General features: G+C 49.1%; 1 protein-coding gene across 2 annotated transcripts in view; it reads left to right on the plus strand.

Moving 5' to 3' along the window:
• Window positions 1-18,560, plus strand: part of EDAR (ectodysplasin A receptor) — a 110,175-nt gene that overhangs the window by 76,295 nt on the left and 15,320 nt on the right. The window contains exons 3-7 of one of the 2 annotated variants that reach the window (XM_054701564.1): window positions 48-170; window positions 1,251-1,432; window positions 7,980-8,065; window positions 16,102-16,188; window positions 18,326-18,454. In XM_054701564.1, coding sequence (XP_054557539.1) covers window positions 48-170; window positions 1,251-1,432; window positions 7,980-8,065; window positions 16,102-16,188; window positions 18,326-18,454 — 607 coding nt within the window. The remainder of the gene's footprint in view (window positions 1-47; window positions 171-1,250; window positions 1,433-7,979; window positions 8,066-16,101; window positions 16,189-18,325; window positions 18,455-18,560) is intronic. The other variant, XM_037527392.2, reaches the window with a different exon arrangement.

The following is an 18,560-nucleotide window of genomic DNA, read 5'->3' on the forward strand; positions in this document are numbered from 1 at the left end:
CGAGGACGCATGGAGGCGGAAGCCAAAGCGACTACTCTCTGCGGCAGGTGTCCCTGATGTGCTCAGCCAGAGCGGAATACTCCAGCTGCGGCGAGAATGAGTACTACAACCAGACCACCGGGCTGTGCCACGAGTGTCCCCCGTGCGGGCCGGGCGAGGAGCCCTACCTGGTAAGGCCCTACCTGGTAAGGCCCTGTGGCCCTTCCAGCCACAGCACCAACCTGGTGACGGCCCCTGCTCCGTGGGGACCCTCACCCAGGGAGCTGCTCTCCTGTGGCAGGGCTAGGTCAGCAGGCTGTGTGTACACATCAGGATTGGGTAGCTGGAACAGATATTAGCACAGGAACTGTGCTTACCTTGTGAGAGAGATGGCAGCATTTCTCAGGAATTGTTTTGCATCTATTGAAATGACAATTATAGGCATACCTCAGAGGTGTTGTAGGTTTGGTTCCAGACTAGCACAATAAAGTGAGTATCACCATAGGGAATTGTGTTAAGTTTTGGTTTCCCAGGACATATGAAAGTTACATTGTAATCTATTAAGTGTGCAATAGCATTATATTATCTAAAAAAAAAAAAAAAAGCAATGTTAAGTAAGTGTGACACAGAGATGCAAAGTGAGGAAAATGGCACCAATGTACTTGCTGTTCACAGGATCACCACAAACCTTGCAATAAAGCAAGGGGTGCCTATACTTTCCTATTCTACTTTAATTAAGTTTCAGGCCGTCTGAATTGAAAATGAGTCAGCAGCACAGTTATTCCTGAGTGTTGAATCTCCCTTCTCCTTTGGGAAAAGCTAAGCAAATACTTGTGTTAAGTGCTAAGAAAAATGTGCATGGTTTCTGTGCCTGGGACGCATATAGAGAGCAAAGAAAAGTCAGATACCATGGGCTGCATCACAACAGACATCCCTGTAGCTGATTGAGTTTGTTCAGGGGCTCTCAGGAGAAGAGCAGCATCTGAACCCCAGAGCACTGGGAAAGGGTGTCACTCAGAGCTGGAGATGGGGGGAGAGTTTGTTGGGCTAGGTCAGGAAGCAAATGTCCAGCAAGGGAATCTTCTAGGAATAGCTGTGTGCCTGGAGTTCCAGTACATTCAGCACAACCACTGTGCCCAGTGCACCTGGTGTGCCTGTGTGACCATTATACCCAATACAAGGTACACCCAAGGTATACCCAAGGGCCCCGGGTCTGACCATGGCAGGATGCACTGAACTTACCCATGTCCTCTGTCCTCTTCCTCTGCCAGTCCTGTGGCTATGGCACAAAAGATGAGGACTACGGCTGCGTGCCCTGCCCAGCAGAGAAGTTCTCCAAAGGAGGCTACCAGATATGCAGGCGCCACAAAGACTGTGAAGGCTTCTTCCGGGCCACGGTGCTGACGCCGGGAGACATGGAGAATGACGCTGAGTGTGGACCTTGTCTCCCTGGGTAAGCAAGAGGCACTGGGCCAGGCCTGGTTTCTGCAGGAAGCTCTGATGCACACTAGGGAAGACCCTGCCAGCGTGAACCTGAAGTTTTGTCACTCACTCCTGCCAACCGTCCTGTTTTACTAGGGGCAGCTCAACCAGGAGGGCATATGTCTGGAATCAGGAAGCCTGGTTTCTAGAATGGCAAACCCCACTGTCTTACACAGGACTTGAAGTCCACCAGGCTCTGCTTCGCAGTCCCTAGAGAGATAATGTCTGTACTATACAAATCAAACAGATTTGTCAAGTATTTACAAAGAGATGGAATATGCTTTGGGGAAAAAAACCCTAAAATCTCATAGTAAAGTGTTTTTGGTGTTCTAGAAAAAAACTGGGAATAACAGCTAATAATAGGAATATTTGAGTCACATTGGTGGCATTGATGCCGACAATTACACCACAATTCTGTTATGTATCAAAGTCTTTCCCAAAAAAGCAAGGTGAAAATGTAATTAGCCTAAAATACAGAAAGATAAAATCTTCCTTCCAGGCAAGACGTCAGCAGTTCTGCCTGGAACAAGCATAACTTTGACACCTAGTAAACAGCAAGCCGCAGCTGTTGCTGCTGCCTCCCTCTAGTGGCCACAAGACATGGTGCTCGCAAGGGTTATGGATAAAAACCCAAAGCAGTGGTGAGGACTGGAGAAACAGAGGCAGTGGCGGGGAGGTAGTGATGGTGGAGGTGGTCCTGGTAAACAGCAGTCTTTTAAATAGTGTACTGCACTTTACAGTCTGCTTGTATACATATTATTTCCCTGGGTCGCTGTATCAAATTAGGCAGAGGAAAATAAGGATATATCCTGATGAGAACATTAGGCTTTAGTCTATAAGAAGAAGGAAGTACAAAAAGTAATGAACACACACCAATTTAGGAATAGATTAAAAACTCATAACTCTTTAACACCAGGAGATATTTCAAACATGCAGGAAAACTTCCATTAAGATTTGTTACTGAATAGCATCCATTTCCGTTGCTTCCACCACCTTTAGATCTAGTCTGCTGTTTTCTGTCTTCAGTTCAGACCTAACACCTAAGCTATAGACCTGCATATCCAAGTATGTGCTGGATGACACAGGCCAATAGCCCTGGTGTGCTGCGTGACTCAAACAGTTTTCAAGTGAAAAAAAAAAAAAAAAGGCAGGGAAGCTTATCATAGAACCTTATTTTTCAATATGTAAAAAAGTAGGTAGCTCTGTAGAAAAGATTAGACTCTTCTAGAAAATGTGACACAACATAGTTCTGTCAGTGAGCACTTTTTAATGTTGTTGCGGTTATGTTATGGCAGCTCCATCAAAAGAAACATGCTGCAAGCAGCAGAATTGATGTTTTCCAACCTAATGACACAACATCCATTGAAGGCCTGCTCTGACATGGAGCTTGGTTCTGGGTGAGAGGGTTTCAATAGGATCCTGGCTTTCTAGAGGGTTAGCATCAGCCTACTAATGTACTTGCTTCCTAGAACTTCTTCTTGATTGGTTTTTATTGGTACTGATACATGATTCATAAGGAAATGTAGTGTCATGGATTACCTCTACATAAACCAAGGAAGAGCCTACACACCTTGCCATACCCACTTTGGGGGGAAAAATAACCCCCTGTAAAACCTTATTTTGAGAGGATTTCAATGTAAGAATCTTTCCTGAAATCCACACCTAGCATAAGAATTCCCACACTTTAATAAACCTTTGAATTAAGATCCTTTCAAGTAAGTGCCAGTAAGACAAAGAAGAAAGTCTCTGCTTTCAGTGGAACCATGAGACGAGGAAACCAGAGTGCAGAGAGTGAGGTGGCACACATGGAGTCCTAGAAGTTGAGGAAGGACCCCTCACTCCGTGGTAAGGGAAATGGATTGGGATGTCTCAGGAGACTGAGATGGATAGGAATTGGTCAGATCAAGAAGTAGGCCAGTTCTCCAAGGGGAGGTGCTCAAGCCAGAGCACCAATTGTGAGCCACCCAGCAGAAACTGGTGCCGGGGTCCCTGTGGCTAAGCAGAAGGTACATCAGAGATACAACAGAGCTAGCAAAGGCACCAAAGTGAGAAGGAAAAGAGCTCTGGAAAATAGCACTGAAGACTCGAGTCTTTAGCTTGCACTGCTCTAGGTCACGATTCAGACTTCTAAGCAGGTGTCAGACTGAGCAGGGCTGTACCCTAGAACCATCCTCCCGACAGAAAAGAAGGAAACAGGAACCCGGGACCAAAGATGAGGACTATGAGGACTAGGGCAAGGTGGAAGTTTAGACAGTTGGAGAGAAAGGATATGTCTGAGAACCTGTTGGAAGCTAGCAGTAGGGGCAGACTGAGTGCATGTCAGGTGTGGCAAAGGGAATTTCGAAGAGGACTCTCGGATGTCTGCCTTGGCCATCTGTGTGCACGATGGTGCCATTTGCTAAGACATGGAATACAGGAGGAAAAGGAATTTCTGAGGAGGAGGTGGGGGGAGAAGGAGATGTGTGTGGAATTTCAGGTGTGGTGACATCCAGAAGGAGATATCTAGCACACAAATAAATAAACAGGCATGAAGCTCAGGGTCAAGATACAGGCTGAAGAGCAGGATCCAAAAGTCATCTCCGGGAGCCACTGCCAGATGGACTCCTGCGCCAAGGCATCTCACTGGGGAAGAGAGGCGGGTGCAAAGGGAGCCTTAGCGGTTATTGCTAGTCTTCCCCCAGGGACTCACAGTGTCTATGAGACTCAGCAGCAATTTTGTTGTGATGCTATCAAGAGGCAGTGAGCGCTGTTTCTATCATTCTTAGACCCACAAAGGTTTCTTAACCAGAATGGACAAGCCCTGGGACCAGAGCAATAAACAGCCCTGTTGCAGGTGCCGGCCTGCTCGCCAGAAACACTGATTCTGTGGCAATGCAGACTATTTGCTTGGTCCCAAATCTGTTACCAGAAGGAAGTGTGACAATGAAACATTAGTGATCCTCCTGCCTCCAAAAGGCTTCAAAAAACAAGGGGCTTCTGTGGACATGGTGGGGCCAGCCTGTGTCTCTGGCAGGGTGGAGTCCTTCCAGCTCTGAAATCTTGATTGGCTTCCTCCCAGCTCCATGACAGCAGCGAGCTGCTTCTCCGGCACCGTATCTTACACACCAGATCGAGGCCAGGTTGGAGCCCTGAGGGAGTAAAGAATGTTGTGCTGGAGACACAGCTCACTCACATCCCTACGTCCTGACATTCCTCTGTGGATGTGAAAAAGTATAGTTTGGCTCTGCAATGTGGTATAACTGTTCAAATAAATCACTCCCAACCTCAAAGAACATCAAAATAGAACCCCCGCCCCCACCCCCACATCTCCAGCCCCCACCCTCCTGGTGCTGACTCGGATGAACTCAGACTTCATGGGGTGGCCCCCAGCCCTCAGCTTCCTATTACATACCCTGGGCTTAAAGGACAAAATGAAGCACTTATGCCCTGTTACAGAGGAGGATTACAAGGAGTTCTGGCAGGCTGGCGCTGTTCGCGCAATGAAAGACTGTTTTCATTCCCGAGTACATGTGGCTCCCAGGCTGCGGATGCAGACCGCCTCAGATTTGTCTTCCTAATGCCACAGGTCCCCTCTGTGGTTTGGCAGCAAACTTCTCATTCTTCACAGCCTCTACTGCGTATCAGAACGTGGCCGGGACACTGAACAATGAATGAGTGGCACGGGGGCTTTCCTGTTGAGCAAGGGCTGTGTGGGAGGACAGGGACAAAGGCACAAGGAGAGGAGGAAAGAGGAAGCTCGATTTTATAACCTCCCCCCGAGCATCATCTTACCCATGAGAGGCGCCCGCTGGCTAGAGTCCACACCACATCCATCTCTTTCAAATGCCGGATTGAGAGCCACTGGGGGCAGGGTGGAGGGCATAGTAGCTGGGCCTCTGCACCCGCTTTGGAACGGGGGAGAGAGCCGTCCGATGGCTCAGATCATCTACCACACGCTCAGGAGATCTTCAGGGGGAAAAAAAATCTATATTCCTATTGACTTGAAAGAATCCAATCTCGATATAGAAGATTCTGGAGGTCCATTTAAACCGAATCTTATCAGTTTACTGGGCTAGTCACTTTAACCAATCTTGAAAAATGGCAAGGGTAAAGGGAAGAGGTGAAGTGAGAAGTATCAGGCAAAAATCGAAATACAGATCAAAGAGTAGGAAACGAGACCCTTATGGAAAGACAAGGGGCCCAGCAGCCTTTAGCAGCCACAAATCCCTAAACAAACACGTAGCTTCCCACTGCGAAATCCATCCAGTGGGAGCAGCTAAAGGATTGTTCTCCACTGCTCTGTGCTGGGAGGACAGAGGGGGCTTTGAGGTACTAAGGTACACCACGCAGAGTTGAAGCTAGTCCTAAAGAGGACGAGGGTCTGTGAAATGCTGTGCCAGGGACCCCAGAGGTGTTTAGCACTCATCCAAGTTAGGGGGTCCCGAAAAAGCCTCACGGAGATTTTAACCTTGTCTCTTCACTAAGTTTTTAAGTTACTGAGTTCACTACGTATGTCATACATCTTGGTTCGGGCGCATCCTTGGGCAGGAGGCTCAGTGGCAGTTGCTGGGGCCCCCTATGGGGATAAGAGACACCCTCAGAGCAAGGACAGTCAGTGTGACTGTAGCAGTGCCTGGAAAAGGCAGCAGACAAGCCCCAGATGGAGTGGGTTCCCCAGGTGTGTGCCCCCAGAAGTGCCAGGGACACCTCCTAAGCCAAAGCGCTTTCTGCCCGCCACCCCAGGTGGCCACTGATCATCAAATACAGAGGTCAGCACCCAGGGATTAAACAGGGTAGGCTAAACTGTGGTTGTAGTTTTAGAAAAGGAAGAAAAGATGCACAAAATGCCCTCGGGGCTTCTCTTCATTCTCAGCACTTTAAATCTCTGGGAAGAAGAACTTGGTGTCATTCATTCATTTTTCCATCCAGCATTTACCGAGTGCCTTCCCCCTCAGCACCCAGCACATGCACTGGGAATACAAGCCTGCTGGTAGACTCCCTGTCTGGAGAGAAGGACAGGAATGTGCTGGCTGTGGAGGGGAATAAAAGGGTGAAGTATCTGGGTGTTAGGAAGCTGCAGGCCTGACCTGGGTGACCTGGAGTCTGTCACCCTTAGGAGGCCTCCTCATGCTCCTCCTGAGGACAGGCCCACCCTAGACCCTGGGGTCACTTCCTGCTGTAGGCATAGATGGCCTCTGTAGGGGGCAGAGGTGTGTTTGAATGAGGCTTTTTCCAGAACTGGCTATTATGCCTTCTCAGTGGGGTGTTTTTCGTTTGGTTAATTAGTGTTTATCAGATGCACAGAGATTTGAGGATAAAAGACATCAAGGAAGGGCAAGCAGTTACAATCATAACGTCACAGGGATGGTCCTGCTTGGGGAGAGTAGAATCCAGGGACAACTCCCACCCCCCACCTCAGCCAGAGCTGCCCCCCAGCACTGCTGTCTGGGGAGACTGGGGATGCATGGCTGGGAAAAGAGATTAACAGCAACCAGAGAAAAACCCAGTAGTGCAGAGGGGTCTTTCAAGTCTTGAATTGTAATAAGAGAAACAGTACTAGCTCACTTTATTGAATCACTTCTCACATGGGCTAAATGGCTCCGTGATCACCCCGGAATGCTCCTGGAAAATGGCCCAGCGCCTGGACCCTCAGCCTGCAGGAGGGAGGGAGCTGAGCTAGGAGGCCCTGGGAGGCCCCCTCCCTTGTAGTGGCCTGCGGAGACCTCTGACCCAAGGGTAGAGGGTGGCCTGGGAGCTGACACATTGACCTCTGGCAGCTCAAAGGACACCATAGAACATTGCTTGGGCAAAGAGTTTGTCTTTCTTGAATGGTTAGTCCTTTTCAGTGCAGCTCCAGTGCTCATATAGGTAGGTGTCTTCAGGCAGCTCTTCTTGAGGAGGAAACAACAGTTCTGACCACACTGTGTCTCAGGCTGTCACTAGGGTCCTCAGAAATGACCTCTGGGAACACTGACTTGGTCCACAGCAGCTACGTGCTGCCTGCCACCTCCGTTCAGTCTCATCCAGCAGGACTCCGGGGGCTCAGAGGTGCCAGTGTGAGGTGCTCAGGGTTACCAGTTAATAATGCCACTTGGCTGCAGGCTGAGGCAGGCACCACTGAGGAGACGCCCCTTCCACAGGGTCTTCTCCCTGGTTAGTGAGGTTTGTGAGGTTCCCAGAGAGCCATGCCGGTGCACAGGTGGTGGGTGTGCAGGTGTTTCTGGTGGCAGATGCTGATGAAGACTGATGACGCGCACACAACACATCCATCAGCGAAAGGAACCAAAAGGGGAAGGAGGTGGAAAGAAAGCCCAAACTGGCGCAGTGTTGGGAACTAGAATGTGTCAATCTAAGGCATGTTGGGAACACCCAGGGAAACAAACACATGCGCTAAGAAGGGCTGCCTGCTCCGGGAGGTTCCTGATTTTCATTGTGCATGTCTCATGTGCCTGCTCGGATCATTGTGCCCATGCCCAGTAATGTTGCTTCTATTATGTCTGGCTCACCTGTCTGCTTTGTTTGTCTCTCCCTCTCTGTAGCTACTATATGCTGGAGAACAGACCCAGAAACATCTATGGCATGGTCTGCTATTCCTGCCTGCTGGCGCCTCCTAACACCAAGGAATGTAAGTGCCCCTCAGCCTTCCGTCAGAACAGACTGGGTCACCACTGACAGCTCTTGTTACATGGTGCTGTGCACAGACGTCAAGCCTGGCACCCAGACACATGAGCCACAGTGAGACCAAATAGAAATGCTCCTGTGGCCAGGCCCATGAGGAGGCAGGCCTGTAAGGGAAGGTTTGCTAGTCAGTCAGGCCGACAGCCCCCTTGAACAGGTCACACGACCTCTCTGGGCCTCAGTTTCCCTATCTGTAATGTGGTGGACCTGTGCATCTGAGGCCACTCATTGGAAAGACCAAAGAGTTCACAGAGGCGAAGGTAGAACAAATGCAAAGTACTACAAGGCACTAGGCAGTTGTAAGTTCTCATTCATCTTTTCTATAGCCAGATGAGGCCCAAGGAAATATGATGGTCAAGTTCAGAATCCTACTTGGGGCACTTCCACTCCTACTCTCATTTTGGTTTGATTCTCATGGGCATCTCTCTGTTGGGAAGGGCCAGAAACCTTTACTCCATAGAATGTATGTGTGGTCTCTTGCCTTGTCTTAGATACCATGGAAGGGAGCAGGGGTGCAGATGGGCAGCTGGAGGAGGCTGGGGTCTGGCTTGCATGCAGGGTACTTGCCTCACTCACTCTCCCTCCAGTGCCACTTCCATTCCAGCCGTCCACAGTTCAGGACCCCACACTAGGACCCTGCCCTCCTGACTCCGCCCACCCCATTTTCCCTCAGTCTTTCAAGGAGAATAGAATAAGGACCTATGCCATAGAGCGAAAGGTAGAAGGGAAAGAGAGCAAGAAGAGGGAGTCCCCCCGTCCTGGAGGTCAGCTGGAGTTGGTGCTGGAAGGTGGGCAGGGCTGCCAGGAAGGGCCACACCTTCCTTTTTAAATTGCTTAAGTCAAGGAGCCAGGCAAAAATAGACTAGCATGTCTTTAAAGCTGAGCTTTCCTGCCTAATTAATTAACTTCTTATTCTAATTGATTCACTAATTAGAGGCACCCCAATGCTGGGGCTGCCAGCAGGTCCTGGTGAAGTCACAGCCATTACCAGGGAATCTAAACCTACTTAATGCCTGGTAGTTCTGGGTTGGAGTCCTCATACAGGAAGAGGTCACTTACTTCCTTTAGAAAAGGAATCTGAAATCTGAATAACAAGCAGCTCTTTTCTGTGGACACCTTTTGTTTGAAATCTCAGACACTCAGGGTCCTTCTAGATGTGGGGGCTTCACTTACTCCTAGCAGTCAGAAGAGCTGGCGTCGGGGGTGAGAGCCTCTCTCCCTTCTCTTCTGACAATGAGAAAGGGAGGAAATAACTGGGAGAGAAACGAAGTCCCTGAGTCCTGGAGATTTTGAAAATGAGTAAATCTGAGGCCTCTGTGGTGGTGCAAGGGGTTGAGCACAGCTCTATGAAGCTATCCGCAGCCTCTGCAGCATGAATTTGATCCCCGGCCAGTCAGGGAGCAACCCACATGGCACAGCAGACCTTTCCCGCCTCGCCCACTGCTCCCCTCAGCAGTGTATTTCAGTCAGTCTGCCTGTTCTGCTCCCTACTGTCTCTGGTGAATCTTCTCAGCCCCCCACACCTCTGGCCTATACCCCAGTTCTTGTATGCATAAATAAATAAATCTTTTTTAAAAAGAAAAAAGAGAGAAAATTAGTAAATCTCTCTCTCTAACCCCCAGATCTTAATCGCTAAATTGAAAATGAGCACCCAGGGAAGCCTCATAGTGAGTTTGTAGAATCCAGTCCTGAAGGAGGTGATAAAAGAAACAGAAGCCAAGTCAGGGAGCCTCCAGTCCTGGCTGTGTCCCAATGAGCTGTGTGGCTTGGGGTGCTGTGGTGAGTGAAATTCTGACTAGATCAGGATCTCAAGCATGGAGAGGAATTTTATCCTCTCCACCTAAGGGTTCGACCTCCCTCTGAACCGATTCTCAGTCCACAAATCTGGAGTCAGCAGAGAGAGCTAGAAAGCTTGGCTATGACTACAGCTTCCATGAAGATGCCAAGACTGAAATCCACAGGGCTATCATCAGTAGCTGCACCCCAGGACAGTCAGGAACTTGGTTGAACCTCATTCATAGGAGCCCGGAGTCTCCAGCTGGTTGCCAGACCCTGCGGATCTCAGTTTCTGAGTCCGCAGGAGATGGTGAGAGCACCTATTCCTCTGAGCTGAGAAGCTGGCTTCGGTGTTGAAGTGATTTGCCAACGCTCCCACACCAAGCAGCTAAACCGCCCCCATACCTGAGTGGATGTACAGTGGATTATATTAGCGCACAGTCTCAGAGGACTTGGCACAGACCCCAGGACGACTGTGACACTGACGCCCACATACAGGGCTGGAGAGGCCTGGGCGACAGTCGACCGAGGGGAAAATGTTTGTCCCGGACTGATCAGTACCCTGAGTGTCTCAGCAGGGTGGGTGGTGAGGAGGTGCTGCTCGCTGCTCAAAAGCCAAAACAGGGGCTATGTGAACCAACATGTTCTATTTCGATGTTATCTTGACTCGTGGCCATCTGGGGCTCAGGCAGTGTCACTCATCAAGGGCAGGGCTAGTGATTCACTACAGAAGTTCTCAATCTTGGTCTCAACTGCTTTTGCCTAGTTTTGTCTTCAGGAACAGAGCAAGGACAAGGAATTTATAGTTACCAGACCCAGAGACAACTTCCTCCTCTGTTTTTATGCTGCTCCTCATTCTTCAGGGGCAATGGACCAACGTCCATCTTTTGGAACTTCTTGCTGAGTAGGGAGGCCTGGTGCTCCACAAAGGAGCGGAATCTTTCCCTTGCTACCTGAGATTTGACCGTCACAGGATCTTGATCCCAATTGTTCATACCCTTGAATTACAATTATTTGGAATATTTAATGTCCCCAGCCTATGTTGCATCTGGAAAAGCAAGTCTCAGAAAAAAATTTAACTAAGATTTTTCTTTCTTGTACTTTTAGCGTATGAGACCAATTTGACTACTTGGCCTCAGTTACAATGGAATCAGAGGTCAAGCTCGCCTCTCTGGGCAGTGTAATTGCACTTCCAAACTTAGAAACCTGGCACTTCTCTGTGCAGCTCTCTAAAGTGTAGGGTGATGATTCTCATTAGGGTCCCCAAGGGCTCAGGACGCCCCCAGGCTGGGCCTTCGCCCCAACCTATAAGGTCCAGGTGGGGCAGACAACATGTTTCTAACAAGATCCCAGGGTGACAGGACCATATTTGATGGGCCCCTGCTCTGGAGACTCACTCCTGCATTTACGTTTCTGTTTAACTTGGACAGATTTTCTGACCTCCTTGCTTTCCTGACATGGGGAGGCTGCTGTTAGCAGGAGCAGTGACACCATAGTGAGTGGCCATGTACTGTTTATGTCCACGTGGCCCATTCAAAGACCCCTCAGAAGAATGGAAAAGCTCCACATGGTTTTGCTTCAAGTGGAATCGATCATTCCAGTTTCTTGGACCAGCAACTGGCATGAGTCTTCACTGGAGGGCTGCTGTTGGTGGCGATGGTCCTGCCTTTGAGTCGACCATCATCTCTAATGAAAAGGGGCATGTTCTGGAACTCAGAGCTGATGCTCAGGGAATGGAAAATACCCTGTGACACATAAAACTTTCTTCACTTTGTTTTTTCTCTCCTGTATAATTGAGAAAGTAATAGCCTCTCAGTATACAAAGATGGCTGACACATACACGCACAACATATTTTCAACATTGAAAGTGCACAGCAAGGTGAATGGCAATGCTCCCCTGAACTGCTGGTACACGGCAGGGAGGACTCCCAGGAAATTTGAATGAAGCCAACCCCTCTCTCCCACTGGGACTTGTCCATCAGAAAAACTTCAGGATGCACTGGTCTCCCCATGCTTTACCACCTCCAATCCATCTGTGTCCTGGCAAATTAACATTAGATGGAAGTGAGAGCAAAGGCCTTAGTTATTTTTCAGTGAAATCAAAGAGAAAGATCCACTTAGTGCAAACTAAGCTTTCTGGTTTTCTTTTCTTCCTGCTCCATCCTAATAACTCACCCCTGAGGATGACCTTGCAAAGGAGTCTGTGTTGTGATGATACTGGACAACTTGGTGTAGCAAAAGAGAAAGGGATAGTATTGGACTTGGATTTTATTACAAGTTTCCACTGTTGGGAAAGTTATTTAACTTTGTACCTCAGTTTCCCATCCATAAAATGGGTCTCATTAGACTGTGGTGAGGAGATGATATGTCCAATCTCAAGGACATGCCCACTCCAGGGCTGCACGTGGCACTTGGTGAGGCCTGAGATGCCAGTGCAGCTTGGCCCTCGGCCTCCCATCCTGCACAGTGGCTGCCCATACCCCTGTTAGTGCATATGGCACTCGAACTAGCCAGGAGCCCTCCCTCACAGAGGACCAAGGTAGCACTGAGTCAGTGCTGGGCCTTGCCCCTGCGAGTCACTACATCATCATCGTTTTATTACCACTTGTCAGTGATCACGTCCCCCGGGTGAGGGCTTGCCTGTCTGGAGAATGCAGCCTGTTTGTAGGACTGCTGTGTTGTCATTGCTCCCCATCGCGACAGAACTCAAATGTGAAGTTTGGGCCTCTCCAAACATCAGTTTGAAAATTGTTTCCAAATACAGTGTTTATCAAATGTGAATGTACATCCCATCACTAGGGGTTTGTTAAGAAACAGACTCTGATATAGCAGAACTGGGGTGGAGTCAAGACTTGGTGTCAGTGAGCTCCCAGGGCCCCTGGCCAGCAGCAGGGTGCTAGCTAGGTCCCAGCTGCCTGTTCTTGCAGGCTGCACCACTAGGGGGTGCTGGGTCAAAGCAACAGCCCAGGAGCATCCTCATTGACAACCGCGAGGCTCTATAAACAAATCAATCTTAAAAATCCAAATTCGTTGGCCCATGTAGAGAATCCACAGCTCTAATATTCACACAATATGAATTATGCAGAATAACAGACCTCAAAGACCCCAGCAAATCCTGTCATCACACTGAATAGAGAACAGATCTGAGCCTCACCTCCCTGTACCTGCCAGGGGAGGCAGTGCCGCCTCCAACTCAGAAGGGAGGAAAACCAAACCATGTCCCACTTTCTCTCCTTTTAATATAAACCTTTTGTGGAAATTTCTGCCTATTTTCAGGATTTGAATTATCTCCAACATCCTGACCCCTTGCCTTATTGAAAGCTGGGCTCCAAATGGAAGTGTTATGGAAGGGGAAGTGGGACTGTAGTTGACCACCCAACAGAAACAACAGTGAGAAACATCATCTAGAGAGCCATTCCAAGGATGTTAAAGGAACCAGAAGTACCCAGCACTGCTGGAAAAGAGGGAAACCTCCCAGATACCTTAGTGATTTTACTAGTGCTGAATTCATCTGCTTTAGATCCAGAGCAGAGCCTGGAAATCATGCCACCAGGGCCCTGGGGGTTCTGGCACACTGTCCCAAGGCACCTGCCCCAGACCTGAACTTGCACTTCCTGCCCACTTCACCCCCACCCTTCTCAGCCTCAGATGCTCAGCACCGACTTTTTTCTGATGAGCTCAGGGATCAGGAAGCACTAGACAGCATCCTGCCAGTGCCTGGAACCTGGGACTGTTGACTTGACCCTGACTAGAGTTCAGCTGAGGCAAATGTCTGGTGAATCAGAGCAGAATGCGGCCCGACATGCCACAGGAACAAGGGCAGGCAGGTGCCCGCTGCGCATCCCCTTTGCGCACAACGGACTTGCAGTGACCTGCATGCATTGTGACTAGCCCAGCTGCCAGGTGCAGGCAATTCACTATCCTCTTTAAACCATAGGCCAAGGCATACTTATGTCCCCAATCTCAACCCCTGTCACCCAGCCTCAGTGGGCCATTCCTGGCAGGAAGGGGTAAGAAGAGACAAAGATGACAAACATCCACCAGTAGAGCGACAGGTCTTTTTATTCTGAGACACAGTTTAAGCTCCTTGAGCCCCTCATCAAACACCCAGCTTTACTTCTTTTTCAGTATCCTATTTGCTTGTCAAAGGAAGTCAAGTTATCCTTGCAAGCCACAAGGAATTTGATACGCAGGATGCAAATGGTTCTAGAAATCTGAAGGCCACCTTCTCTGCAGCCAGTTTCCCAGGAGACTCATAGTGGCCCGTGAGAAGGGAAGGTGGGGATCAGGCTCTGCTGCTGACCACACATCCCTGCCACACCCCTGACAGGCCATTGGTTCCAAGACCAGGTGAGAAGGCTGAATCAAAAAGCAGACATATAGCATAAGTTTCAGAATGGGCTTGAGGGAAAACTTCCATTTATCCTTCAGAATGAAAAGAACCCTCTCCTTAAGCTCTGGACACAGAGGTAGGAGGAGGCCTTGCGTACTGGAAGAATTGCCGATGTAGGGAGGTCTGAGAGAAAAAAAAGAACATTCAGTGCCCCCAGTGACAGTGCAACCACCTACCGAGGCCCATGTGCCCAGAAAAGAGGTCCCAGGGACTGGGGCTGAGTCTGTTCTGAGCAGACCCCCTGTTGGTTCCCACCTATTCAAAGGGCAGCTGTGCTGGGAGCACAGGAGCAGCAAACCTCCCGAGAGGAGATGCCTCTGGTTCTCTCTGACTTAGCAAGTGGGGAGTTTTTAGTGACATGGAAGATGGTTCCAGGCGTGGGATGGAGGGCAGCTGGATGGCACCCGCTGACAGCCCTCACCCAGCCAATAAGTCTCCTTGAGTGCCCAGGGCTTGCACCTTCCTACAGTAATTAAGAAGTGTCTGCCTTCATACTCCCCAGGTTTGTTGCTTAAAGAGCTCTCATCTTTTTCCTTCAGCTGGCAAATGATGTCTCTAATGCACCAGGACAGGCTGACCTGCCAACCTGCATGACAAGCATAAGGACGGCAGGAGCCAGTCTGGGCCTGTTGCTGTCACTTCCCATGCCTCACTTGTAATTTTCTATTTTTTTTTTTTTTTTTTTTTTTAAGATGTGAGGATAGGGAGTGTCTGACCTACTCTTCTGCAGTCTTCTCTCCTTTTGGGACAGAGACGAGTGGCTGGCAGTGGAACCTTCCTTGCCCTGGGTCTCCTGGGTCGCCCACAGCGTACCACTCACAAAGCAGGCATATGTTTCTGCTGAGAACCTCCCCTTGAGAAAATGTCCCTCGCAGTGCGTTGGCAAGAGCCCAGCCTCATGCGGGTCCTGACGCCCGCCCAGAGCCCTGGCCCATTGGGCAGAGCAGGGCTGGCTCAGCCGTCCTCCATGGGGCGAACCCACCTCGTGAACTACTTCAGAAATGACTGAGACAAGAGAAGGCAGAAGGAAACTTGTGAAATGACCATTTTTATTAATTGCCAACTGATGTCTGTTCTAACCGTGAGCTGACCATCAGGGCATCACCTTTTCTGTGGGAAAAGTTTCGTGTGTTTGTTTTAAAAATTCTTTAGTGACTTGACAGACCATAAAATCAGCTAAACGAACTCTCCATGCAAAAAAGGAGTTTATGAATCATGGTTGCGAGGGAAGGCAAAGTTCATCACTGTTCTTAAAAAGTTTGGTCACAACTGTTTAAAAAAAATGAATCATATGAAAAATCCTAGAGGAAAATACACCAAGATGTCTACTTTAGACAGTGAGGCTAATTCTTTCACTTATTTCTTGTGTTTCGGGTTTTTACAGATATTTAATAATGACACATATTACTTTAATAACTAGAAAAAGTATTAAAAATACATTCCTGTTCTGTATAGTTGAAGGAACTGCTCAACTAATATTTCCCCAATAATGCTTTCGTTATACACATACTCTTCTCATTTTTATAGATTGCATTTCCTGTCTCAGCTCATGAGAAAATTAAGTTAGTGAAAATTGCAAAGCTCCCTGTTTAGTTTCAGCAGAGTTATCTGCCATGTGTGTCTTTTCAGCTTAAGAACAGTGACCCTGGGAGATCACAATGCTCTTCTGTGATCATTAAAGTTTCCAAGAAAGGAGAAAATTCCCTTCCAGCCCACTCATAATCCAGGATGGACTGGCTGGCTGCTTGTGGCTCATCCCCACAGCAAGGCTTCCTCAGGTGTTTGCAGGGGACGTGACTATGTACTCCTTGCAGGTGTGGGAGCCACATCTGGAGTCTCCGCCAACTTCGCTGGCACATCTGGAAGCAGCACCCTTTCTCCTTCCCAGCATGCCCACAAAGGTAAGGAGGGTTCAGGCACCACCTCCCACCTACCTGGAAATGAGGGAGGCTAAATAAAAGGAAGAGAAAGAAGGAAAGAAGTCTAGACTTCAGGAAAGCCTCAGCTCTCCCTGCCTCACATCAAGTCCCTACTGTGATATACTAACACCAACGAACCCCAGTTGCTAGAAGTCAGGAGTTACCTCTGCAAGGAATAGAGCTGATGGCTTGGGCATCCTGAGCCATTTAGAAGCTTTGGTAATAAAGGCAGGTTCCTGAGAACCTCCCCTTAGAGAAAATGTCCCTTGTCTCCTGAGGCCTCGCAGTGCATTGGCTCCAGGAGTCCTGCTAGGAGAGGGAATTGCAAGGGGAAGGTGATGGAACCATGCCCTGGAACTGACAGTGACGGCTGCTGGCTTTCAGACAAACCTGCTGCCCTCCACTCTTTCATGCTCATTTCCAGTACCTTAATTTTATTCCCTATCCCCTGATGGATGAAAACAATTGAAAACCTTGGGGACCTATCTCTCCCAGAGCAAGACCTGGTGGCTGGCTCCTCCTCCTGTTGAGGACCCCTACACCCAAGGGTCCTTGGTGTCTCTTGAGAAAAGAATTTCACGAAGCACCGGAATGAAGCCAGCAACCAAGTTTACTAGGAAGCCACAGGACAGGGCCCTGCAGGAGCAGTGAGCAGTTTCAGAAACTGGGGGAGCCATCCTGAGCAGTAAAGCAGGAGGGATTTTAAGGGTTTTTTCCTATTTGCGGGGAGAGGTTCCTCTTAATTATTCATACCTTTCTCCCATTACCCCTCTCAACTCCAGACTAATTGGGTCTCCCCATCTCTCCGTCTTTTCAAGTGGGTGCAAACTGTAGTTAAAAGACTCTTCCTGGGCCTCCCAGACCTGCCAGATCTTCTCTGGTCCTGGAAACAGAGTGGCAGCCCTGCTAGGCTGTGGGATTACAGAAATGCAGCTGTGTGAAATGCCCTGACACTTATTCTGGTCTCTGAAACAACCAAATAGGATTCTGGGTCTTACATAGTGAGACGCAGGTTACCTACCACCCAAATTGGGAAGAGACAAACATCTAGAGAGCCCTAGGACCACCATGGGGAGTGTGTGGCCCAATGTTGACAAGAGGCACCCAGGCTGACAATCCAAGGCCGTGGGTTTGGCAGCTGCTACTCTTTAGGTGGGTGTGTCTGTAAGAAAACTGGCTTCAGGCTGTCATTTGGGGATATCTATAACATTTTTGAGAGGTCAAGTATGATATAAGTGTTTTAATATTCTCTAAGTTCTATGTTACCTCCCCCAGGTCCTAGTGAAAATGAGAATCTATCCTGGTAATTTTGTCCTACATTGATGCTCTGTGTGAATGGTTAGAAGGATCAGGTTTGGGGGGTTATGCTGAGGGTACTGTGGGGATTTTAAAGAACCCCAAGCCTTACTGAGACCTGGTCTCAAATCTGCCTAAATAATGGAAGGTTAGGGATAAGGTTGAGGTCAAAGGCCAAAATAATCTCCAGAGTCAACTCCAAGAACAACCCCCGGAAGAATATGCTGTCCACTGCTTTCTTCCTGCAATTCCCAGAAAAACTCTATGGCCAGGGGTGACAGGAGAGAGGACTAGGTCATCACCTATGTACCACCTTTTTCACTATCATCACTATTTCACAATTATTACTATAGTTGCATGTGGCACTAGATAGAATCAAACCAACAATACAATCTCTGACCCTCAGAGCTGACTTTCACATCCTGACTTGTGCTCGGATTAGATTGGATTGGATTGTCTTCAGGACACGTTTGCTCAAGGGCCTCTCTCCCTCTCCACATCCCACCTTGCCCAGGATTCCCAAAGCAGCAGAACCAAAAGCCAGCACCCCAGCAACACTCAAGGGAACCCAAACCACACCTGAGCATGCCTCAGTTGTGACAGAAAGAGAAGCTCCTGGGAGGGCCTGATGTGATAACCAAGGCAAACTTGCAGGGCTGTCTTCTCAGACCTAGAAAGTGCTTGGGCCCCTCTGCATTCCTGTAAGCATCACAGCGGCAGAGCCATTGCTCACAGGGGTCATGGTCTGGAAAAAGGGAGGTCTTGACCAATAGGTCCCCAGGGGATGTGAGCCCTTGGTCACTGCCTTCTCTTCCCACTCCAGCAGAGCTCTCAGGCCAAGGACACCTGGCCACAGCCCTGATCATTGCCATGTCCACCATCTTCATCATGGCCATCGCCATTGTCCTCATCATCATGTTCTATATCGTGAAGACAAAGCCTTCTGCCCCAGGTGACTGCTCCCACGCCCCTGCGCCTGCCCACATGCCTCCCTCTTGACAGCTCCATCAGCCTGCCCAGGTGTGAGCCTAGTTACTCACACCCTTCTTTCTCCACAC

Source organism: Talpa occidentalis, unplaced genomic scaffold (genome assembly GCF_014898055.3).
Source record: "Talpa occidentalis isolate TD23 unplaced genomic scaffold, MPIMG_talOcc4v2.1 talOcc4.5, whole genome shotgun sequence".
Lineage (NCBI taxonomy): Eukaryota > Metazoa > Chordata > Mammalia > Eulipotyphla > Talpidae > Talpa > Talpa occidentalis.